The sequence below is a fragment of the Arachis stenosperma genome, chromosome 1 (genome assembly GCF_014773155.1).
Source record: "Arachis stenosperma cultivar V10309 chromosome 1, arast.V10309.gnm1.PFL2, whole genome shotgun sequence".
Lineage (NCBI taxonomy): Eukaryota > Viridiplantae > Streptophyta > Magnoliopsida > Fabales > Fabaceae > Arachis > Arachis stenosperma.
The window spans coordinates 121,633,239-121,660,044 of NC_080377.1; the positions used below are offsets into that span (position 1 = coordinate 121,633,239).

Here is a 26,806-nt window from a genome sequence, read left to right on the forward strand (position 1 = left end):
TGTCATATCAAACCCAGGACTGTTACAAGTGTACTTGGAGTGGTGGCATGAGCATAGGAGGAGATTCTTATTGCCTAAACTCTTCCTTGGTAACCCAAGAGCAGTTGCTATCCCGGCCGAGGCGATGTAGAGAGGTCCAGGACAGGTTCCTGAGATGAACCAGGTGCCAGATGTTCCAGATAGGCGTCGTGTAGAACGGAGATGTCGTGTTTGGACCTGAGCGAGTGAGTATGAGTTGAGGTTGCTCAAGGATGCGATTGATGCCATGGAGGGGAGGGGTCGAGGCCGTAGGTGAGCTAAGGCTCGAGGTCGACAAGGAGGGATGGGTGGTCGTCAAGGTAGAGCTAGACGTGGAGGGAGAGGCAGAGATGAGGTTGGCAACAATGGAGATGATAGTGGAAGTGATAGTGGGGTTGATGACGATGGAGGTGGAGGTGCAGGTGGAGGTGGTGGAGTTGCCGGTGGAGTTGGTGGTTTGTGGAGTTGACGGTGGAGATGGAGGGAGAGGTGGAGTTTGACAGTCAGGGTAGTGGTGATGGTGGTTATTTAGTTGAAGGGGTTATTAGCGATTATTTTGTTGGGATTTCTACTAGTGACATGGCGGTGCATGAGAGCCAGACATATATTAGTCCAGGTGAGCTGTTTTCGGATCGGACTTGCTTGGCAATGAAGGCCTTGATGGGGGTTGTTCGAAGGGTCACGCTTCTTGGACGAGATTAGCGTGGTTATGCAAGAGGATGAGGCAGAGCATCGTAGATCTCAGCTTGCCAGATCCCCAGGGCACCTTGATGTGGACTTGAACGAGCCTTTGTCAGGACCTTTGGATGAACATTTGCACTGGGTGGGATTCCCCCCTCTGCAATTGCAGCAGCTCCCCTTACATGCTGGTCTATTTAGGTAACTCGGATGTGCTTTAGACGAGATGAAGGTAGATGGTGACAGCGACAGCACGGGAAGCTATTGTTGATAGCGATGTCTCAGCTGTGGCTGAGGATAGGAACAGATCGAGAGAGGGGTTAGAGCAACTTCCGTCACTACCAAAAGCTCGACGACAGAGATGCAGCTCGACGCCGACAAAGCAGCTCCCACCTCAGTCACGACACGACGGCGTCAGCCGCACTCTTTCCTGCTGTAATCTCTCTTTCACGATGCGACGGGACGACCACACTCTTTCCCGCCATCACCTCCCTCTTCTTCCTTTCCTTTCCATTATTCTCCCTCCCTATTTCTCTCTTCTCTTGCTCTCTCTTTCATATCCTCGTTTTGTCTCTCTACATTCACAATACGACGGCGGCGACTGCACTCTTTTCCGTTGTCACCTCCTTCTTCTTTCTTTTGTTTTCTTTCTTCTCCCTCTTTTGTTCCTTTTTTTCGTTTTGATTTTTCTATTTTAGGTGGGAAAGGGTGGAGGTAATAGGTGGGTGATGTGATGGTAGTGATAATAGAAAAAGAGTATTTGTATCTTTTAAAAAATTATTATGTTCAAAAGGATGATTTTAAAACGTTCAGTAACTTTGAGGATAATATTAATAAGAAAAAAAGGTCGGAGACGATTTTAATTTTGACCCAAAAAGTTAGAGACGGAAAAAAGTACTTAACCTTGATTCGAATTAACTAGACTTGATTTACTTTGGTTATTTCAAAGAGTAAATCGAATTAATAATTTGTATCATTTATGTATCAAGCCCTCTCCTTATAAATTGACTCTAGTAAATTTGATTTAGTGATGGTCTTGGTAAATCAAATATATATCATTTGATTTACTTGCTGTTGTTCTAAATCGAACTTGTTTAATTCGATTTACCTTGTATATGGTTAAATCGAGCTTATTAGCTTCAATTTACATAATTTTGAAAATGGGACACGCATATAACGTTTTGGATTTTAAGATTTTTGTGTAATATTGAGTGGCATTTGTATTGTTTATGTGATTTACCCTCAATTTTTAGTGTTTTTGACCATTATATGACAAGCAAAAATACTAAATTATCTTTAACAAATAAATTTTACTAATTTATGTGTGTAAACTCTGAAAAATATAGATACAAATTATATTGATTCATGTGTATAAAATTCTGATAAATATAAATACAAATTATATGCTTCTTGTTTACAAAATATCTATAAATATAAGTATAAATTATTATTGACCAAAAATAATAATATTTGCTGACCATGTACATTACTCTAAAATTAATTATGTTTCCATGACCAATAGTTTCCATTTGTGATTAAAATTAAACTTCAAAAGATAATTATCCAAACGTGCATGGTAAAATATCTTCCCCGATTCACTATTGACTTAAATGAAATGTACAAAATTGAATCAATCCAAAAGAATAATAAGTTTCCAAAGACAAACAAAATGCTCTCTTTCATAATTAAATTACCTGACATATAAAATATCACCCCTTCATCTTGGTGGCTTATAATTTTAATAAATTATGGGTCATTCTCCGATACAGATATTGTTTTATAAAAATATAAAAAGATTCTTTTTGAAGATCGCAGTTACCGGTACATAAAAAAGATTCCTTTCATAAAGATATAAAGAGATTCCTTTCATCCCTTTCTTCTTCCGTTTCTTCCTCTCTTCTCTTTTCTTTTTACCTTATTCTGTGTGTATGTATATCTGTTGGTAAGGGTAAGAGATTTAGCAGCTGAAGAGTGAAAAGGAAGGGTGAAAGAGTATTAGAGTTAGGTTAGGTAAAATTAGGGTTTCAGTATATTACTAATTTAAAATCAAATTTAATCTAATATAATTAACGTTAAAAATACTATATATTTTTCAACTTACAAATTTTTTTTAATTAAGTACTTTAATTTAAAATTAGAGATAAATAAATAAATTTTCTTTAAATAAAATTATCAACAAATATAATAAATTATAAATAACTTATTATTTAATTTCCAACAAAAATTTGAGATCTTACATTTCACGCGATGTATATTTAGGCTACCTTAATTTTCACTCATACATGTGTTCTATGTCTTACTATCAATAGCTCCACCTTTCCACTATTAGCTTAACAGGGATAAAGATGATACTTAAATACAGCAAAACACATACTATGTAAATACAAAGAATGCCAAAAAGATTCTATCCGTAAATTAGGTCTGTAATTTTGTACCCTTATTCTTATTAAGTAAAACAATTTTCACCTTAAACATGCTACGTCTGCAATCTTGTAACTATTTACCGAGTACTAATTTTAACTTGTTAACAAAATTGACCTAACCCAAAGTCTGTTAAAAGGCATAATAATTAAAAAAGTTAAAATAAATAAATAAATAAATAACAAGGTAAGTTAAACATATTATTAGGGGTGACAATGGATAGAGTATGGCTTGGATCCAACCCTAACCATATTCGTAGGTTGACATTTTTCTATAAACTCAATCCTATCTTAATCGCTGATTGAGAATATCTCAATCCTAACCTTATCTGTTCTTAACCAGCGGATACCTAACCCTATCCACGGGGTACAAAAAAGATGCAACATTATTATATTACTTGATGATAATTTAAAATAAATCAGACTTTTATGTAAAAAAAACACGTATTAAATTATCAATTAATGATCTCTTACTGGCTAATAATTTTTTGTATTTAGCGAGAAGTATTTGGTTCAACATCCACTTGAAATATATTTTTATATAAATATATAGCATATACATATATAGGGTGCGGGTTGGTCGGATAGGGTTAAAGCTCAATCTGCACCCTATCCGACCTGTACGAGAATCCTACCTGCACCCTATCCTATCCGCTGCGGATAGAGTCGACAACCTTACTCGATCGAATTGAGTTAGATTAGATACTCGCGGATAAAGTACATGTTACCACCCCTACATATTACACATATTAAAAAAAAGTTAAAATATTTAGTTAATAAAACAAAAACCCTATGATCCTTGTTAAAAAATAAATGATATAACTTTAAGCTTTTATCATTATATTTTTTGTTAATATAATAAAAATATGTATTCATATTTTGTGCTAAAGCATTCCATTTGTAGAATATACATAAAAAATCTTCATTGATGTAAATTGATTTTTTATTATTTATTATTTAGGTGTATCACCGATTGTTATTAATGCTATTGTATTTATTACACAGTTATTTTTATTATTATCTTATCACTTATTATTATTATTATTATTATTATTATTATTATTATTATTATTATTATTATTAGCTATCCAACGATGACTCTTATTAGATATATCATATATGTTTATTGTTATTGTTCTGCCCGCTATTATTTTTGACAAAATATTATGTATAAATCACCTACTACTAGTAATGTTGATCGTAATTTAAGATTTATATTGAAACATATAGACATAAAAAAATAAAAAAAAACTCATTATAGATATGAAACAATTTTTATTGAAAGCCAATATCTTCCTTCTATAACGTATTCAAGTTCTTTTTTTTGTGTATCTAACCAGTCCACCAATACATTGACAATAAAATTGGGCCTCATGCCCAAAAAAAATCTCAACGACCTTGACCAATTCATCTCACTTGTTCCGTACGTTTACCTAACGAAAGTTCTTTTATAACTTTTTATAAACGGCTACAACGGTTACACGAGCCAACCATAACCAACTTTAGTTTTCTGGTATTTCTGGCATGCACTGAAAACAAAAAAAGAACTAAACAATACGTGTTGACAACTATGATATTCACAACTATGATCTTAGAAGGAATCTCTTTATATCTTTATAAAACAACATCTGTATCGTATAATTGGCCATAAATTATTATTCTCTGTAATTAAACATGAAGCATTTTTCTCTAAATACATTATTGTGCATAATTGTTGTGGCTTCAATTTCAATAGCACCATGTGAAAGCGATGACAAACTCATAGCAGAAACGTGCAGCAAGACACCAAACCCTCCCCTATGTGTTAGTTACATAAAAGCTGATTATAAAAGCAAGGATGTTAAGGATGTTCCAGGTCTTGGAATAATCGTGGCACAAATTTTTGAACTCAAAGCAAAAGTTCCCAAAGACATTCTCTTCTTAATGCTTTCGGTGGGAAAGAATCCAGACATTCAGGTTCAGATGAAAGCTTGTTTTGGAAGTTACAATTTTCTTATCTACACTGCTATGCCTGCAACCATTCATGCATTCAAAGTTGGAAAACCCCGTTTGGCTGAAGCTTATGCTAACACTGCTGCAATTGGGGTTAGTGATTGTGAGAAAAGCTTCAATGGCAAATCGCCAATCCACGCTGATAACATTATTACTCATGATATTGCTCTCATCCTACTAGGTATCGCTAAACAATTATAGAATATATTATATATGGTTCAATTATTAAATAATGAATTCAATATTTATGTACTATCATCATAAATAGTATTTTATATGAATAATCAATCATATATCATTATATCAATAAAAATAGTTATTTTCTAGATTTATAATTTTAAAATTATTTAAATATATAAATTTGATTAAATCTCCGTATAAAACTCTTAAATAATATGCAATTTATTTATTTAATGTTGTGTGTAATTTGTCCAATTTTTTTTTTTTTTATTTGGATTGGTTTATAAATTAAAATAAAACACGAAGGCATATCGGCATGCATGGAATTGGTAAAAAATCAAAAGTGATCGAGGTGAAATTAGTAGTTATTTTTTATTTAATTATTAGCCATAGAATCTCCTGGTTCTAAAGACTACTATACATAGGGCGAGCTTACCGACAGAAGTTCCGAGACCATTTTAGAGGAGGAGGTTACCGACGTCCATGTTGTCCATGTTGTCCATTTTATTAATCATTGACGGATTTTTTTTTTTTTTTAGTTTACCTATAATTTAGCTGTTACTAAGTTTTAGCACCAAATAGACGTTTTTGGATGCACACAAATAATATTGACAATGCTGCTAACCAACGACTTACCTGTCGGTAAATTTTTTTTGGTAAAAATTTTGGGAGTTAGTTTACCAACGACTTAACTGTAACGGTAATAAATTAGTTTTTATTTAAAAATAATTTAATTTATTTCCGACCTTATGAAAATAATTTTTCGAAAATAAAATGAACATTGTGACTTACCGAACGTTTGTAACATAAATTAAATTATTTAAATTTAATTTTTTGTTTATTAACATCAAAACTATGAGTAAATTCAAGGGTTGTAAAAAATTTCGTGCATCCTTTATTTTTACCCATAGCTAAGTGGTCGGTAAAATCAAATAAATGAAACGATGTGTTTTATTGCCGTCGGTATAATTAGTTTTGACGACAGCTTGGCCATCGGTAAGGGATGCATCCGAATTTAAAACGGCGCAATCTTCTCTCTTCCTCTCTATTCTAGCAAACACACTCTCTCTCTTATTCTATTTTCTCACTCTGATCTCTCTCTCTCTCAACTACACCTTCTCTCTAGCTACTCTCTCTATCCGAAGTTCTGATCAACATTTTGTCATCAATATCGTGTTCATAATGAGTTTCTCTTTAATTTAATCGATTTAATTTTTATAATTAATTAATTGAAAAAATGATAAATTAGTCTCTGATTTTTTATTTCGTGGACATTTTAATCCCTAACCATTGAAAATTACTTTTAAGTCCCTAACGTCCTTAAAAGTTGGACGGATCAGTTCCTCCGTGCATAAGCCATCGTCAGACCCAATGAAAAAGGCTGACGTGGCTTCCCCTCTGCTTACCTGGCATCACGACTTCTCACGTGATACGTTAATGGGAGGAACTTTTTAAAAAATGGACACATAAGTTCCTGTCGCTCAAAACGACATCGTTTTGTATGCAGCAAGAGAGGAAGGGATGAAATGGCTTTGGCATTCACCACAATGACACTGAACCTTGTTCTTCTGATGGCAATGGTGACCACCAACATCCTCTCACTCTATCACCTCTCTTCAACTCTCCATTCTCCAAAATCTCCCAAACCACCCACTCCCGTTCCCGACCAACTCCTCCACTAGCTCCACACAATACGCGCCACCATCAACCACCTCACGCACCTCCAACACTCCATTGACACAACCACCACCTCCTCCACCATCCCACCAGATCTACTTCTATACTCCCACCTCAACCCGATAGCCTCTTCCTGCCACAACTACTCTGACCTCCTCCACAAGTACATGTCCTACACTCCTTTCTCCCTTTGTCCCTCCGACTCCGACCTCGCCGAATCTCTTATCCTCCGTGGTTGCCACCCCCTCCCTGCCGCCGCTGCTTCTCCTGAACCGCGCCGCACAAACCCTCATCCCCTCTCCCTCAAGATCCTTTCCCTTATTCACTTCCCGATTCTTCTGTAATTTGGGACCATTACCCTCGCAAATCCTTCGATTGCTTCCACTGCCAAAACCCTAACCTAGGCTTCAACCCTTCCTCCGATTCGTCCAAGTTCACAACCTACAAGCCTCATCTCGATCTTTCGATCTCGCAGCTCTTCCAGATCGCCATACAGCAAGACGGTGGCGTTGAGGGGGCTTGTGCCACTTCACGTGCCGCTGCAGCAGCGGCTGCCGGTATTCGACGGAGTGGTGGACCTTGTGCAGTGCGGGCGCGCCGTGAACCGGTAGATTCTGGTGACGATGATGGAATTCTTGCTGTTTGATGTGGATAAGATTTTGAGAGGTGGAAGGTACTTGTGGATTGACAGATTCTTCACCAAAGGGGTGGACCTTGAAAAGTTGTATGCGCCATTGATTGAGAAATTAGGTTGCAAGAAGGTGAAGTGAGCCACTAGGAATAAGGCTGATGCTAGTGGCATCAAGAATGCTGAGGTTTTTCTCACTGCATTGTTGCAGAAGCCTACTTCAAGATGATCAACTCGAAGCTTGCTTCTTTACTTCATCACTTACACAAGGATGAGGGCAGCACACAAAACGACGTCGTTTTGAGTGACAGGGACTTATGTGTCCATTTTTCAAAAGCTCCATCCCACTAACGTGCCATGTGGGAAGTCGTGATGTCAGGTAAGTATAAGGGAAGCCACGTCAGCTTTTTTCGTTGGGTCTGACGGTGGCTTTTGGACGGAGGGACTGATCTGTCCAACTTTTAAGAACGCCGGAGATTTAGAAGTATTTTTCAATTGTTAAGGACTAAAATATCCGTGGAATAAAAAGTGAGGGACTAATTTATCCTTTTTTCTAATTAATTTTTTCAATCATTTTTTAGTGTTCTTTTTTTGACACTTTGAATTTTAGTTTGTGACACAAATTTAATATTTTTAGATTTTTGGTGGCCTTTTAAACATTGTCATTACTATTGCGTGCTGTGGCCTGTGGGGACTCTTCGTAATATTTTTGCTGACAGATTTAATAATTTAATTTGTCCAATTAAATTGATATTTATTTATCTAATTGTGTTTTTATTGTTATTAAATTTTATTGAATCAATAAATTTTAAATTAATATAAGAAGATATAATTTCTAAGTTTAAAAAAACATTTATTTTACCAATTATTACATGTTTAGGATAGAGACTTGAACTCCTAAAATAAAGTTATAGAATGAAAGAGACGAAATAATTCTGTGCGAGAGCATAAAGATTTTTTTGGTTTGTTTGATGTAAAATTTGTTCGTGTTTGCTTTGTACTCATTTGTGAGATTCAAAGTGATTATTAACAGTTAGAATCAAGAGTTGATTCAGCAAATAAAGCAGCACCGAGAGCCACAGATCCGCTACCAGTAAGAGCGGCAGAAATGAAATTTCAATGTCTCATAGTGATAATGACAAAGACAAAATTATAGTGCAAGCATGTAGCAAAACACCAAATCCTAACTTATGCTTTCAAAATGTTGGAATACTCATGGCAAGAATTTTACAACTCAAAAGCGAAAATCGCCATGGACAAATTCTACCGAATATTTTCGGCCGGAGATAGACCGAATTTGAAGGCTCAATTGAAAGCATGTCTTGTATGATACCCACGCATGGCTGAAGTTGGTGTTGGAGTCAGTGATTGTGAGGAAAGCTTCAATGGACAATCTCCAATTACCAATTATAATACTCTTATTCATGATTATAATACTTTTATTCATGATATTGCTCTCTTTTATAGCAGATCTGATGACAATATATTTATTATTATCTGTGGAATATTCTAATCTCACAATTATTTAAATTTAAAATTTTATTTTTATAAAAAAATTGCATTATTTATTTTAAAAAAATAAAAAATATTTACTCACTATTATATTTTAAATAGAATATAAAATAGATATTAAACTTTTTTTTAATAATTACTCAATCACAAATACTCATAAAAACATAAGAACATAACAGTTAAGAACATACAAAATAAAATAATACCCATATTTCTTACAGAAACATGATAAAATCATCATCATAAATCTCTTTAATTATAATTTATTGCATTTAATTTAAATAAATAAAAAATCATCTTATTTCAATTTAGTCCTTAATTCACATCATTTAAATTTGGGTCAATAATTATATGATTTGATTTAATTAATAGATAAAAATATCTCAGTTAACTATTTTATTCATATATTTATTATTTTATTGACTAAGAAATTAATCAAATTAATTAATTAATACACATAATTAATATAATTAATTTAGTTTAATAAAATAAAAAAATAAATTAAAAAATATTACCAAAATAAATTAATAACATTATAATAAATTATGTGATATTTAAATACAAAATTAAATATAAATTAAATCAATCCAAAAGAATAATAATATTTCCAAAGACAAACGAAATAATCTCTCTCACCATTAAATTTCCTCACTTATAAATATCACCCCATTCATCATGGTGGCTTATAATAAATTATTATTCTCTGTAACTAAACATGAAGCATTTTTCTCTAAATACATTATTGTGCACAATTGTTGTGGCTTCAATTGCAATAGCACCATGTAAAAGCGATGACAAACTCATAACACAAACATGCAACAAGACACCATACCCTGCTCAATGTGTTAGTTACATAAAAGCTAATTATAAAAGCAATGATGTTAAGGGTGTTGCAGGTCTTGGAATAATCATGGCACAAAGTTTCCAACTCAAAGCAGAAGCTCCCAAAGACATTCTCTCCACAATGTTTTCGGCTGGAAAGAGACCAGACATTCGGATTCCGATAATAGCTTGTCTTGGAACTTATAATTATCTTATCAATACTGCTATACCTGAAGCCATTGATGCTTTCAAACTTGGGATACCCCGTTTGGCTCAATCTTATGCTAACATGGCTTCAATGGGGGTTAGTGATTGTGAGAGAAGATTTAATGGCAAATCGCCAATCACCAATGAGAATAATATTACTCATGAAATTGCTCTCATCCTAGTAGCTATCGCTAAACAATTATAGAATATATAGTTCAAATATTAAATAATGAATTTAATGTTCATGTACTTTTATCGTTAATTTAATTTTATATAAATAATTAATTGTATATCATTATATCAATACAAATAGTTAATTTTTAAATTAATAATTTTAAAAATTATTTAAATATATCTAATTAAATATCCGTATAAAATTCTTAAATAATATGTAATTTATTTATTTAATGTTGTATGTAGTCCATTTTTTCTAAAGTTGGATTTGTTTATAATTAAATAAACCACAAAGGCATATTGCATCATGACATGGGATTGGACATAATCAAAAGTGATTAAGGTGAATTAGTAGTTTTTTTAGGTTAATTATTAGTAAAAAAAATTTTCTGATCCCAAACATTACTACATTGTACATAGGGAGAGTTTGGATTTGGATCTTCTAAAATTTGAATTTCAATTTAAAGAGTAAAGTGTAATTTTTCACCATTAATTTCATAGGTGGGACCAAGAATAAATATGAAAGAGAAACTATTCAAGGATAGAAGATTACACTTTACTCTCTAAAGTGAAATTCAAACTTTAGAGGATCCAAATCCGAAGAGTTTATTGAAAAAAGTTTCGACCGCCATTTTAGAGGCAGGCCAGGGTTACTGAAGGCTATGTCGTTGATATATAAACCTCGAAGGCATCGGTATAATATTCAAATGTTTTTATTTTTTTCGTGTATTTAGTTTACTAGTGGTTTAACTGTCAGTAAATGATACGAAAATAAAAAGATAAATAAGATAAAAATTGAAATTAAATAAAAAAGATATATTGAAATTGAAATAGAAACAAAAATGATAGATTGAAATTAAGTACAAAGATAATCAATCTACTTCTACCCAATTTCTTGACGCAATAAAAAAGGGACTCCTCAACCTAACTTGTCAACGCCATGGTTTGGGAATTGATTCGAAGGGACTCCTCAACCTTCTAACCAATTCCCCAATGCAACAAGAAAGGGACTCCTCAACCTCAATTGTCCACACCATGATTTCATCACGAAACCAAAAAAAGGTTTAAAACATCTAAATAATTCTATGCTACAGCTACAATAGCTAAGGAGGTATTTATAACCTCTTATTAGGATAAAACAAAGAAAAACCCTAAAGCCCATAATCATAAGGCCCAATCTAGTAATTAAATAAACAAAATCAAAATACATTAAATTAAAATATTCTAAAAATGTAAACTAATATCTTCTAAATAATACTTAAACTTTTCGTATCTCGAATATTTAAAGCACGTATCAGTAAATTTTGACACCACATAGGCGTTATTGAACATGCACAAATAATATTACAATGCTGCTAATCAACGGTTTAGCGGTCAGTAAATTTTCTTTATTGAAAATATGGGAATTAGTTTATCGACGACTTAACCATAACGTTAATAAATTATATTTTTATTAAAAATAATTTAATTGTTAATTACTTCCGTCGATATGTTGTGAAATTTTTTTTTTTAAAATAAAATGAACGTTATGACTTAGCGACAGTTTAACCATTGATAACATGGATGAAATTATTTAAATTAATTTTGTATTCATCAACTGCAAAGCTATGGAGAATTTTATGGGTGAAATTTTTAATTTTCGTGCATCATTTATATATTTACCCACCGTTAAGTCGTCAGTAAAATCGAATAAATGAAACTGTGTGTTTTATTGCCGTTGATAACTAATTTTAATGACGACTTGGCCATCAATAAGGAATACGTCCGAATTTAAAATGACGCAACAATTTTTCTGGAGACAACACCCCCACATACTTTGGTGAATACTTTGACATAATCATGAATTCTCTTAAAGAAATGAGTAAAAAGGTACTTTATGACTTAGTATTAAGGATATCTGCATTAGCCTGTTTTATGCTATTATGAATGCAAGAATCTCACTATTAGACCCCTGAAAAAATTAATCTAAAAATCAATGAAATGATTTACAGAGATTCTATAATTATTTCTGAACACCTAGCTAAAATAAAAAATAAGTGTTATGTACACACTGCTATTAATACCAAGGCGTGCTTCTTTGAATTTACAGAATTATAGGTTATAGCCATATCTATCTATTTTTGTTCATAGAAATCATAATTGAGACAATATAATGATCCTCTGGGTTCCTGTATTAAGTGGATGATAACAAGTGCTCCAAGATTTTTTCTTTTTTGGGTTTTTGTCCACCACCAAACAACGTTTGTACTAATGCAGCTAATGGAAACAACTGCATAAAACAATGAGTTATTGGTTGGATTATAAGAAAATATTATGATTTTAATTTCAAGGCAAAGTTGGTGTAGAACTATTTTAGCAAAAGAATCAAAGCAACATTTGCATTCATAGGCTCAGCATTTAGTCCAATGATGTTGTCTACATCAAATTATATGACAAACTTCACATGCTAAAGCAGAAAAGTAAACATAAACCAGATAAATAAGCCCAATTTCCATGAGTACATGTCGAAGTATGAAAGGATATAGCAAGTTATAGTCAAATATGGTACCAGACAATGAGCTATTAATATCAGAAATGAGGACCATAAGAAGAAAGGCATTTTTTATCATGGTGCTTTTCAAGTTTATCTTGGCTATTTATTTTTATCATGGTGCTTTTCAAGTTTATGGTCTAGACTTTATTCTTGGTTTATTAATACTTTGTTAGCTATATGACTAATTTATTAGTATAGAATTGACATTTTGGATATGCCATGCTATTTAGTGACACATGTGTAATATATATAATATTTGGAGCATGTGCTACGAGGGCGGAGCTACATACTACGAAAGGGGTAACAGTCCTCCTAATTTTAATTTTTTACATATAAATTATATATAAATTTTAGTTTAGTTTTTTTTAAAAATTTATTTTAATATTATTTTATTGTGTAAATATTTTTAGTCTCCCTCTAATATTTCTTCTAACTCCACCCTAACTGTGACGTTTCAATGAGGACATGATTGGAATAAGCAACAACAAAGTCATTATATTGTTAGCATATATGTTATATTAAAAAAGAACAATTTCCTAGTATTATAAATTCTTACTCATATAATTAAATAAACGTGTGCATATAGTATTATCTATATGAAATTTGCTATTAATGATTCAAAATGTTCGTGTGTACATAGATCGATACTAAAACACAATAGCAATTTATTTTACATTCTAATTGATTATTTTGGCAGCTAACTACTATTTTATAGTGTTATTATTTTAAATAAATATTTCAAATTATGTATATGTTATTGAAAATTAAATGCAATATATATTATTAATCTTATGAATTTTTATGTTATTTTAGATGTCAAATTTTATTAAAAAAGACATTTCATATTTTATATAAAAGTTAAATCTTTCATCCACTACTTCTTTTAATCTTATCTATTCTTACAAAAAATGTGCTTAAAACAGACTTTAATGATAATGAGGATGATAACATGAGTAATTAATGTTTGGAGTATATACTTTCTCTTATTTAGATTAAGAAAATTTTAGATATGTTAATTAGTACATTCTAATTATTCATGATTTGTAATCTTTTTAAAGATTTTTCTTGTTTTAAATTAATTATTTTTTCCTTATTTTAGTTTGTTTATATTTATGGATATAAATATTTTAATAATAAGTCTTTTATTAAGTCATTTATTGCAATTAATTTTTTTATGACTTTATTATGTATTTAACTACAATGATGTAAGATGAAAATTTATTATAATGGCCCTCATTTAGAAAGCATATCGTATACAAAGTTTTTAATAAAATTATTATTTTCTAAAATATTTATCTATTAAATAGCAAATTACTTTGTATGAAAATTGTTTGAACAATTATATTAAATTTGTTAAAAAATTTGTGTGAAAATATTTTTTGTTTTATATGAAATTTATTGAAAATACGTAAATTATATTAAATTAAATCTGTCTGAAATAGTGAAATTTAATCGAAAAAAACCTTTTGATTTGTCTAAAATTTATTTGAAAAAATATGTTATATTTGACTCAATTTGTTAGAAATTTGTCTGAAATGAAATGAGGTATCTTTTTTGTTTGAAATTTGTATAAAATAAAATATTTTTCATCTGAAATTTATCTGAAATACATTGTTTTTATGTTGAATAATCTGTCTGAAATTTGTCAAAAATACATCATAATAGTTAAAAATCTGAAAGATAAATGTCTATTCAAAAATTATCTTTATTGAATTTAAAAATTAAAAATTAATATAAAGTGGACATAATTTTTAAATTTGAAAAAAAATATTTATTTTGCCAATTATTACATATTTAGAATAGAGACTTGAACTCTTAGGATAGAGTTGTAGAATGAGAGAGACAAAATGATTATGTGCATGCAGGGACATAGAGATCTTCCTATTTATTTGATGTGAAATTTGTTTGTGTTTACTCTGTATTCATTCGTGGAAATTAAGGTGATTAGAACTATAGAATTGGGAGCTGACTCAGCAGATGAAGCAATATCGAGAACTGCAGATCCACTACCAGTAGGAGCGGCATGAATGGAATTTTAGTGTCTCATAGTGATGATGACAAAGACAAAGTTATAGTGCAAGCATGTATCAAAACACCAAACCCTAACCTATGCTTTCAAGATGTTGGAATACTCATGGCAAGAATTTTACAACTTAAAGTGAAAGTCATTTGCCAGGGACAAAATTTACCGAATGTTTTCAGTCGGAGATAGATCGAACTTGAAAGCTCAATTGAAAGCATGTTTTGTAAGTTACAATAATATTTTGGATTAATGTTTAAATTAGCTCCTAAAAAATCGTCCAATCATCATTTATATTCTCGAATGATTTTTTTAATCAAATTAGTCTTCTAAAGATTTAATATCAATCTCATTTGTCCTTTCATCAAATATTTAACCAATTCTGTTAACGGTTTTTCACGTGCAACGTTAGGTGACAACTAATGATAGATACACGCCGTTTTGTGGTTTAGGGTGCTTTGGTTAAAAATGACGTCGTTTCCTATTTCGTTACATTGCCCCATTACTCAACACTCTTCTCCTTTCATTCAAAACAAACGAAACACAAAAGAGAAGAAATCACCGGCGACGCATAACAGATTGCGACTGCGCTTGGTCGTATAGGTATATAGGGTACTGTTACACTACCATGGTCTTCTCCTTTCACTCAAAAGAAACAAAAAGTCACTAAACACAAAGAGAAGATGAAGAAGTTCTGATCACCGAAAGCGCAAAGGAAGCAATCATCGGTGATGTTGCACAGAGTGCAAGTGCTCTTGTTGGTCTGGGTCTCTAGGCCTCCATTACGCCGCTGTGTAGGCGCGGGCTCTGGGTGAGAGGTGCAAATCCTTACTACGCTGATTTTCTTTCTTTTTTTCTGGTCTAAGTGTGTAGTATTGCAGCGGCGGCGGCCGGGGGGGATTAGGGTTAAATGTTGGTTAGTTTTAGGATAGAGTTTTTGTGCTGGGGTAGTTGCTGCTAGGGTTTTGCATGTTTTCTTGGTTGAGGATAGATAGAATTGTTGTTTTGTTCAGTTCATCTAAAGGGCAGGGTTTGCTAAGATGGTGCTCTTTGTAGATTAAGGCAGTGATTGGGGGTTTTGGAATTCTGTTGCTGAATCATAAATAAATTATTTACAAAAATAAAGGTAACACATAGGATCAAAAATTTATAAATCGAACAACACAGAAGTGTTAATGGGGTTGAAGAAATACTATGCACCACTGTAACACCACTCAATAAGATGGATTAATGTCTCTATAGATTTTGGGATTAAGGTTATACAAATAGGGCCACGGATTATTTTGACGTAATATAATAAACATATATTATTAGGTCTCATCTAGGCGTAGAGCTATCAACATATGTGTCAGTTAACACCCCACGTGTATAACTGTTGACAAAAACTATTAGTCCAGAAACGAAAGGAGAAACGAGTTTATATTAAATCTTTACGGGACTAATTTAATTAAAAAAATTATTTGGAGATGAAAATAACAATCGGACAATATTTCAAAGACTAATTTGACCATTAACAAATAATATTTTGCATATTGATGTTAAATAAAGTAGCCATTGATGCTTTCAAAGACAGGAACCCACGCATGGCTGAAATAGGTGCTGATGTTGCTTCCCATGGAGTTAGTGATTGTGAAAAGCTTCAATGAGCAATTTCCAATCTTTAATTCTTGTTACACATACAAAATAGAATTCGAACTTCTAACATATATTTAAGCATTTGAATAAATTAATCACTCAATTAATTTAAATTGATTTAGTATTCGACTATTTAAGACTTAATTTGGTAAAATTTGTACTTTTTAAAAATTATAGCATATATTTTTAGTAAATCAAATTAAAAATAACATTTATATAATGAAAGAGGAGGAAAAAAATAAGAGAAAAAATCAAATAAAAAAAGAAGAAGAAAATCGTGGTGGTAGTGATGTCTACAATAACAAGAGAGGAAGAGGAAGAAAAAGGAAGTAAAGAAGAAAAAAATAGCCAGAGTACAAAGAAAAAAAAAAAAAGAAAAAGCGCGCACACAATTATTTAGTTGGACTTAGTTAAAAAATTGTTTGGTTGTCTAATTTTTGTATAAAATGATTTACAAAAGTACAATCTTAACACTAAAATCAGGCCGTCACCAATATATTTATGTATAACTACATGTGTTGTTTAATTTATTTTCAATATATATCTATATTCTAACATATATTTTATACTAATAAATAATTTTGGTTACTGATTTTAATGTATTCCTAACATGGTTAAATTATTATCCATATGAAAGAATAAAATTAATTATGTTTCCAAGACCGATAGTTTCCATATGTGAATAAAATTAAATTTCAAAACATAATTATCCAAACGTGCATGGTATAATATCTTTCCAGATTCACTATTATCTAAAATTAAATGTACAAAATTAAATCTATCCAAAAGAATAATCAAGTTTCCAAAGACAAACAAAATGATCTCTCTCATAATTAAATTGTCTCACTTATAAATATCACCCCCTTCATCATGCTGGCTCATAATAAATTATTATTCTCTGTAATTAAACATGAAACATTTTTCTCTAAATACATTATTGTGCACAATTGTTGTGGCTTCAATTGCAATAGCACCATGTGAAAGCGATGACAAACTCATAACACAAACATGCAGCAAGACACCATACCCTGCCCAATGTATTAGTTACATAAAAGCTGATGATAATAGCAAGGATGTTAGGGATGTTCCAGGTCTTGGAATAATCATGGCACAAGTTTTGGTACTCGAAGCACAAGCTCCCAAAGACATTCTCTTCGTATTGCTTGGGGCGGGAAAGAGACCAGACATTCAGGTTCAGTTGAAAACTTGTCTTGAAAGTTACAGTTTTATTATCAAAACTGCTATGCCTGCAGCCATTGATTCTTTCAAAATTGGGAAACCCCGTTTGGCTGAAGATTATGCTAACACTGCTGCACTTGTGGTTAGTAAATGTGAGAAAAGCTTCAATGGAAAATCGCCAATCACTAATGAGAACAATGTTACTCATGAAGTTGCTCGCATCCTAGGAGCTATTGCTAAACAATTATAGTATATATAGTTCAATTATTACATAATGAATTTAATCTTCATGTATTATCATTATCAATAAAATTTTATATAAATAATTAATCGTATATCATTATATCAATAAAAATAGTTAATTTTTTAATTTATTATTTTAAAAATTATTTAAAAATCTAATTAAATGTCTGTATAAAACTCTTAAATAATATGCAATTATTAATTAGCCAAAGTTGGATTTACTTATAAATTAAAAAAAAACAGAGGCATATCGGCATGGGATTGTTAAAAAGTCAGAAGTGATCGAAGTGAATTAGTAGTTATTTTTTGTTTAATTATTAACCAAAGAATCTCCTGGTCCTAAACACTACTACACAGGCGAGCTTACCGACGGAAGTTCCAAGGCCATTTTAGAGGAGGTGGTTACCATTTAATTAAATCTAATTAAATGTCCTTCTAAAACTCTAAAATAATATACCATTTATTTATTTAATGTTGTATGTAGTCACTACAACATAAACGCCGAATAGCGACGGTTTATTTTGCAATTTGCCTGCAAAATCGATCTCCAACAGTTTTTCAACCTGCGTCCTATAGTGCGTAGGAAATTTTTGCGGGAATTGATTTTCAGAAATCGCTAGTATAACTGTCGCAAAACAAATAAATTTTTTTGCTGCGTGCAACTGTAAATACCATTATTTGGTAAATAGTTTTTTTTTTAAATCGTGGCGGTTTTTAACCGCCGCTATCGGTTCTAAAAAATATTGTGACAGCAATTTCAATCTGCTATATAAGATTATAAAAAAAATTTGTGAAAGTCAAAGCACTTTGAAATAACTTTCTTTTTTGAATGGTGAAATACCCACATACACGAGCAAGAGTGTGAGTTTATTCTCCTAATCAAGTGTATCACGTCTAAATATGATGCTATTCCGTGCATCTCAAATGCTCTAGATTATTATTGCAAGGAAAACCATAATTCATGCCTCCTTGTCATGTTTCATCACTCTCTAATCCATCTAACACTCAAAACAACATCTGATTCTCAGGATTATCCTTCAAAATGTTAAAACATAGCAAAATCCAATCTCAAATTCATATAATGCAAAGCAAAAGCTAGTTTAACATACTTAATAAACCACTAATTCTAATAACTTGTAATAAATAAATTTATTGACAAGTACTAAATGACAAAAGAGAAAAATATCGCTGATATTTTGCATGAGTATATAATCAATTACTTTGATTTCTGTCACTTGGATCTCTCATAGACTTTCAAGTTAACATATTAAATTGTTTGTCTTCCTCTGCACCTAATTTTCATTTAAGTAAAACTGAGTAATATATTAAAAGAAACTTGTATTGACACTTTCACGGTTAAATGCATCTCTCTAAGTATCCTAACATTACATTATTCATCCTTTAATATATGAAAAAGGACCATATAAAATTATGCCTAAAATGTACCTGCTCAATAAGACAACAACTTCTTCCAAAGATTCCTTGTAGTTTTTGCAAATGTTCAGAATTATGTTACTTGTCTAAAATTGTGCAAAAAATAATTTGGTTTGATTAAAATGCACAATTTAAGGCTGGTTCATGAACATTCTGAGGCAACATTACATGCTCAAATCCTGTAGCAACATATGCCATTTCCTTAGCAAGCTTATCCTGAAATCACCTAAATTAAAAAATATATATACACGAAAGAAAAACTTCATAGATGCTTTTGCTAAAATGTATCTAACTCTTAATAAGCTTGCAAACATTTAACATATAATAGCAAGATAGGTAGCGAGTCTAAATACATTATTACTAGCATAATGGCCACCAAGCCTTTTTAGTGCTCACACCATTTTGTCAACTAAAACCATAACAATTCCTCTTCAAATCCCTCCTGTTTTCTAGGATTACAAAGTCAAACAAATTGCCATATAATTGGGGACATTTTACACTTACCTTGTTGCCCTTTGTATATTTAATCTGCAACCCAACTTCATATAAAATATAGAAGACTCTTACATTTTTCTACATCCTTTTATTCTTATGTATATTATTAAAGAATTCAAAGTATTTATGTGCATCATCAAATAAAATGCTAAGAAAGAATGAAAGATCACCTTTCAATGGTTGTTCCAGTGAAAATGATGGGAAAATATCAATACTTCCAAGCACCAAATCTTCATCATGTGCGTTTTATTCAAGTCTTTAAGAATCAAAGCTTCCCATAACCAATAAGTCTTTTCTAAATTCTTCATCCAAGTCCCTGTAAAATTAAGTCATATTGCAATTTGTAAAATAAAATAAGAATTTATTAATTACTATAAGTATGATTGAAGAAAGTTGGCTACTAGTGATTAAAAGAAAAAGCTATAAATGTATTCATCATAATGATACATATTGATGATTGAATTTGATTAATCAGATAAACTCGCTTCAGAGATAGAAAACTTGCACTACAAGAAAAAAGGTCTATGGCCACGCTTTTTTTGCCACGCTTTAGTGAGGGTAGCGATTGAATAGAAATTTGGCCACGTTTTTTCTTGTCACGCTTCAAAAACGTGGTGAAAAGGGTCAACGGCCACGCTTTTGGAAGGGTGGCAATTGATTAGAGAAACGGCCACATTTTTTCTGTCATGCTTCAAAAGCGTGGCCAGAAAGTTTTTTCTGCCACGCTTCAAAAGCGTGACCATAGAGAGAAACACAGACGGTTTAAAAGCGTGGCGAGAGGGTTTCATTACGGCCACGCTTAGAAAACGTAGCCATATATCCTGGTACTCTTTTGGCACGCTTTAAAAGCGTGGCCAAAAGGTCCTCTCATACAAAATAAAACGCTCCGTTTTACTTCCTCAATCAAAACGCTGCTTATCTCCTTCATCATTCAAAACCCCCCTTTCTCTTCAAAGAACCCAGAAGGCCAGAACCCTAAAAGCTTTGAAGAACCCCAGTCCTCACCCCAGCACTCCGCGAAGAACCCCAGCCCTCCGAAGATCATCGCCGGCGCTCGCGATGCCTCTGTCGTCACTCTCTCTTCCGGCACTCCCACCGTCGCTGCTCCTTCGGCGGTGATTCTCTTTGGTGGTGACTCCCTCGTCGCAAGTCTCTCTGGTGGTGACTTTCTCCGAGTTCACTCGGTCGACTCGGAGCAGCCTCTAGACCCTGAATCCATCTTCTCCGAGAACGATGAAGATTCGAGCCCTAAATTCAGGGAGCGAAGAGGGGTTCTCCACTTGTTCCGGAGCTCCTCTCACTCCTCGATCCCAAGCCCTAGCTCTCGCTCTTCTCTTGTCTTCATTCTCACCGTTCCCAATCACATCTCCTTCGATGACCTCATTCGCTGGTGCGGGCCCCACCTCCCCCATCTCCATCGCCTCCTCTTCATCAGGTACCGTTTCTTCTCCTTAAACGTTTGTTGCTTTCTTTGCATATTTCTTTCGTTGAAATCCCAAAATCGTGATTTGACATGTGTAGGAATGATGGAATGGAAAATCGCTACAGTGTGCTGAATGAACTTAGTTTTATCCAGCGTGTAGCTATTGAAATTGTTCTTTGACATAGAGTGCATACTATGCTATAATATTAGAAGCAAATGAAACTATTTTAGAAGCTAACAATATAAATGTTGTGAACTAAGTTGAAAAAATATGCTGTAATGAGATAGATAGATTCCCCAAAAGTTTCAATATTTCATTGTCTTTTCCTTTTCAGATTTTTCCCTAACACAAACACCATCTGGAAGCTGATCAAGACCAGAATTTTTCTTCATATTGTTGAGAAGATTTTGTAGTGTGATTTTTCAGGGTAGGTATAGGTGAAATAAAGAAGATGGCTTTTCCAGGAGCAAATGAATCCATGTCAAGAGCCCTTTATTTACAAAAAGGAGAAGATATCCAATCTGAAAGGCATAGCTGTAAGCAATATACAGTTTATTTACCAAATATTTTTATAAACTATGCTTCTTTCTGCCTTTCATTCTTAGATATTGCTAATAATATTAATGCTTAAAGGGTCTCTTTGCATTATTGCAGTTGGGTAATCCACTTGTAGAATATGCCACTTACTTCAATTCAAGGGCTGAGTTTTTTTGGTCTCACGGATTAATATCAGATTCCCTTTTTACTTGAGTTTTTTTTACTTGAGTTTTTTTTGTTCCTTTTTACTTGAGTTTTTTTTCCCTTCCTATGGCCAAACAGAAAGAAAATGAGAGCATCGATGTTTGCGTAGATGACAAAGTTACAAATTATTTGAACGGAAGAGATGTGCAGCAGGTAAGTGGAATACTCACTACACTTTGCGATCACTCCTTTCAATGCCCTTGTGTTTCAAAGTGGACATACTTGTCTTGCCCGGTAAGCAGGTTTTTCATTCCTTCATCTTGTTTTCACTTTGTATTGAAGTTCTTATTTTGGCTGGTTTAGGCAATTCTATTGTCACAAAATGTTACTTTCAGGAAGGAAGCATCTTACTATATGCCTTCTACATCTCGGCATATATGATTTTAGAAATAGAGTGACCTCATATGAACATAGAGTTTCAACACTACTTTTGCAGTTTGATTGTTCTGTGTTGTATTTGCTATTATTATGTGGGAATTTCTGGTACCAACAGCTGTTTCTGGTTTTATTGCAAGTGACATGAAAGGATTATAATGTTGCCTATAAATTATTTCTAATTTTATATATTTACTCTGTTTATTCTGTTGCATTAGATTTTAAGTAGAAATCTCAATTCAAATCACCTTGAAGAGGAACATTTGGACGAAAAATTTATATGCATCAAGATTTGTGTATAGAACATTAGTCCTTGAAATCTGTTAGAGGACAAAGCGATTATTAATATAATAATTGCAAAAAGTATTATATTTCCACTTTGTATTGAAGTTTTGGAAGTATGTTTGTTCTATATAAACTCTTGAATGTCCTATGTTTATGCTGAAGCTAACTTGGACAGATAGTCTGAAATAGAAACATATGCATATCTGGGTCTGATATAATCTTGCTCGCTGTGATTAATTAACACTGGCCTGCTTGCATGAACCACTTTATATTTAATAGATATACTGTCTTGTAGACATAGTTCCACATCATCATTTGATAGGATAGCATTTTAATTTTCTAACACACTAAGTCTTCATTGTTATTAGCACCACTGTTCTTGAGTATATTTCCCATTTCTATACATGGTTAGTGATTCATTGTTATTTCTCAAAAACAGATTTTGGATGAATACAACCATCTTCTAACATCTCAGTTGGAAACTCAAAGACAAGTAAGTTGACACTGATGCTCCTAAAACTCATTCTCTGGGATATTTTAATAACTATGGAAAACAGTCTCTGCTTTGGATGTATGAACTATAGACTATATTATATCATCAAGGTTGACTGGAAACTACTTGTTCCTGACATATCATTAGAAGTATTATAATTACTGGAGTGGTTAGAATTTAGGGGTGCTGAACCTGCATGCTTTGGTTTATGATAAATGCTTTAGGATTATAGCTAAAGCTAAATAATGATTCCCTCCATGTGATGATTTTTTGATGCAATAATAAAGCTAAATAATAAACTCGGATTCTCTTTGTGTTGTATATTTGTGTATATTTGTGTATAATAAATGTATTATTGAATTCATTTTCAATATATATTTTTGCATTTTAATATATATTTGATATAAATAATTTATTTGATAGCATGCCGAAACATTTACACTAGAAACAGGAGTTAATGTTAATGGAACAAACTATATATATTATGATTGAGTTGATCCCATAGTTTTCATAGATTATGTTATTTTATTTCTAAAACATACTTCATGATTCGGATGACGAAGAATGCTTGAAGATATTAAAGAATTGCTGGAAGGCTATACACCGAATGATGGGGTGGACAAAATTCTTCCTGCAGTGAGCAGACAAATGTTGCTAAGATGGCTTTCAGGTTTGATGTTTTCATGATGTTTCAAACGCCAAAAGGGAAGGAACGAACCTACCAAGATTTGTAAATCCCACCTTAGTAAATATGTATAATTATTGTCAAATTTGGTAAGCTAATTGAAGTATTAGATAGCATTGTATTTTTTGCTCAAGTTGAAAAGCTTGATGTGAAATTAGAGTTTTGAACTCGAGATTTATTTTGTATTTGAGCATTAATGTATAAAATAATTATAGCAAAAATTATATATGTCAGTAATTACTATTTGATTTGTCTTGTAATAAAAATTGCATACTGGTTTGGTAATAGAAAATGACTAAAAATTTATATTGTATAATAATGAAGGTAAAGTCAAAAAAAGGACTTTTTTTTAATTTGATAAGGCTATCGCCACGCTTTAAAAGCGTGTCCGTATCTCTCCCTGTCGCCATACTTTAAAAGCGTGTCCGTAGCTCTCCTTATTGCCACGCTTTTTAAAGCGTGGCCATATTTTCCACCTACAGCCACGCTTTTACAAGTGGCAGTTTGTAAAAAAGTATAGCAAACAAAAAGCGTGGCAATAGGCTGAAGAAAGCGTGGCAATAGAGCAACTGCCACCCTTTCATAGGTCATCCTTTCAAAAGCGTGGCGGTAACTCAAAAAGCGTGGCGAAATGCTATTGCCACACTTTTTTCAGTTTTTTGCCACGCTTTAAAAGCGTGACAATAAACGTGTTTTCTTGTAGTATTGATACAATAAATCTCAAACACCAAAATGAAATAGTTAAATGAATTAGAGATATGTGCTGCTCACAAGCATGGCTTTGTACACCAACAAACAAGAAATTATTAACACGTATAAAGCTTAAACAAAACTCCAAAGTCCAAACCAATAGTTTTTATGGATTTGTGAGGTGTGTGAGAATAAACTAATTCCAATGAGAATTACATCCTTCCTTGAAAGAACAACTAGAATCTACTAAAAACTAAGTAATCATCAGACTAACAACAACACGAATTCACAGAGCATTTAGAATAATCCAAAAGTAATCATATGAAGAATTTGATCCCAACAAAGCACAGGTCTCACTTCCTCATTATTAAAGCGAGATGCTGTTCACACATTAAAATTGAGCACTAAAAGAGCATGAAACCACAATTTCCGTTGATGATTCATAGGGGTGGCAACATTCACTTTACTCGGTCGGATAGGGTTGTCAACCCGATCCACAACGGGTAAGGTATTGAGCATCAACTCTACCCGACCAACCCGCACCCTATATATGTATATGTTATATACTTATATAAAAATATGTTCACGTGGATGTTGAACCAAAGACCTCTCATTAAATGCAAAAGATCCTTAGCCACTAAGAGAAAATCATTATTTGATAATTTAATATTTTTTTATGTAAAAATCGGTTCTATTTTAAATTATCATCAAGTTATATAATAATGTTGTATCTTTTTGGCAACCCGTGGTTAGGGTCAGCTACCCGCAGGTTAAGAACGAATAGGGTTAGAATATACTCAACCCGCCATAGGATTAGGGTTGGATCCAGATTCTACCTTACCTTACTCATTGCCACCCTTAATGAGAGGTTTTGGGCCATGCATAGGCCTTACCAATTTCTTTACCTTCCTCAAACATGAAGATAGAAATGTGTAACTTATCAATCTGAAATAAATGTACAAATCAAAACTAAAATACAATCAGATTGAGCAAAAACATTCTTTTAAATCAACAAAAAATAGAAACGAAAGCAACTTGTAACCATTTCGCAATAGATTTAAGCACAACAAGCATTTACCTAAAATAGATATTAAACTTGTAGAACACAATCAGTATAATTATGGACAAATTTCATGCCACTTACCTCGTTTTAGCTACTCCAGAAATGGAAAAATGAAACAAAAGACCTAGGACAAAAAGACTAGAACAATGAGTAGAATCGAGCAGCGGATTTAAAATAGAATCGAACACAATCTGTAATGCTCCAAGGAGGAGGAGCTTCTGGCAGCGGATTCGAAGGAGCAGGCGCGGACGTAGAAGAGTAGGTAGGATATCTCTAAACCTGCAATACGTGGTGCCGATGATAGAGGTTGGAGGTGACGGTGGTAGGACTATCGTGCAACTGCATCCTATTTGAACCACGCACTGTGCAGGAGGAGATCGCGAGTAAATCTGGTAGATGACATAGAGCAGAGAAGAACGATGTTGACCTCGAATCCGACAAAAGCAGTGTTTTTCTCGAAGGGGAAAGGGTTTAGTTGTTGATAATTTTTTATTGAAAATTTAGAAATTAGTTTATCGACAACTTAACCATAATGTTAATAAATTAATTTTTATTTAAAAATAATTTAATTATTAATTACTTCCGTCGGTATGTTGTGAAAATAATTTTTTGCAAATAAAATAAACGTTGTGACTTGCCGATGGCTAAATTATTTAAATTAATTTTTTATTTATCAACGGCAAAGCTATGGGTAAATTCATGGGTTGAAATTTTCAATTTTTGTGCGTCCTTTATATTTATCCACGGCTAAGTGTCACGGTAAATTTTAGAAGGTTAAATTTAACAGTGTTTGTATAATTTTCTGGAGTGTTTGAGAATGCTCTAGATGGTTCCGGAACGTTCTAAAATGTCCTAGAAGGTCCCGAAATATCCTAGAAGGTTCTAGAAGACTCTAGAAGGTTATAGAGTAATCTAGAAGAGTGTAGATGTATATAGAAGTATAAAGAGTGGTATGGAATAATCTAGAAACATTTAGAAAGTTGTGGTAGGATAGATATTTGTAAAGAAGGTTCTAGATGATTAATCTGGACCGTTGATTAGATTTAATCCTAACCATCCATTGAGGAGGTAGATGGCTATAAATAGGGGTGAGAGTTAGAGTTTGTGTATGTGTGTGAATCATTTGTAACAAACACTTGAGCAATAAAGTGTTCTTCCATCAAAGCTTCCTTTCTCTTGTATTCTTAGCTTTCTTGCTAAGTA

General features: G+C 32.6%; 3 protein-coding genes across 3 annotated transcripts; all 3 read left to right on the forward strand.

Moving 5' to 3' along the window:
- Positions 1 to 9,820: 9,820 nt before the first annotated feature.
- LOC130933030 (cell wall / vacuolar inhibitor of fructosidase 1-like) lies at positions 9,821 to 10,339 on the forward strand. The gene has a single exon (XM_057862530.1). The coding sequence runs from the start codon at positions 9,821 to 9,823 to the stop codon at positions 10,337 to 10,339; it is 519 nt and encodes a 172-aa protein (XP_057718513.1).
- Positions 10,340 to 17,406: 7,067 nt separating this feature from the next.
- On the forward strand, positions 17,407 to 17,925 carry LOC130933040 (cell wall / vacuolar inhibitor of fructosidase 1-like). The gene has a single exon (XM_057862540.1). It carries the CDS (start codon positions 17,407 to 17,409, stop codon positions 17,923 to 17,925), a length of 519 nt encoding a protein of 172 aa, XP_057718523.1.
- Positions 17,926 to 19,992: 2,067 nt separating this feature from the next.
- LOC130933048 (uncharacterized) lies at positions 19,993 to 24,078 on the forward strand. The gene is made up of 6 exons (XM_057862549.1): positions 19,993 to 20,086; positions 20,697 to 21,282; positions 21,698 to 21,807; positions 21,926 to 22,246; positions 23,112 to 23,165; positions 23,729 to 24,078. The coding sequence occupies exons 1-4, from the start codon at positions 19,993 to 19,995 to the stop codon at positions 21,931 to 21,933; spliced, it is 798 nt and encodes a 265-aa protein (XP_057718532.1). The 3' UTR covers positions 21,934 to 22,246; positions 23,112 to 23,165; positions 23,729 to 24,078.
- The last annotated feature ends 2,728 nt before the right edge of the window (positions 24,079 to 26,806 follow it).

What these genes read in the sequence shown, in the direction of transcription:
- LOC130933030 (XM_057862530.1), top strand. Translation starts at nt 9,821, where the DNA reads ATGAAGCATTTTTCTCTAAATACATTATTGTGCACAATTGTTGTGGCT.
- LOC130933040 (XM_057862540.1), top strand. Translation starts at nt 17,407, where the DNA reads ATGAAACATTTTTCTCTAAATACATTATTGTGCACAATTGTTGTGGCT.
- LOC130933048 (XM_057862549.1), top strand. Translation starts at nt 19,993, where the DNA reads ATGCTAAGAAAGAATGAAAGATCACCTTTCAATGGTTGTTCCAGTGAA. An exon ending in AAGCACCAAATCTTCATCAT is followed by an intron (nt 20,087 to 20,696) that starts GTGCGTTTTATT and finishes ACGCTTTAAAAG; the next exon opens with CGTGGCCAAAAGGTCCTCTC. An exon ending in CATCGCCTCCTCTTCATCAG is followed by an intron (nt 21,283 to 21,697) that starts GTACCGTTTCTT and finishes GTGATTTTTCAG; the next exon opens with GGTAGGTATAGGTGAAATAA.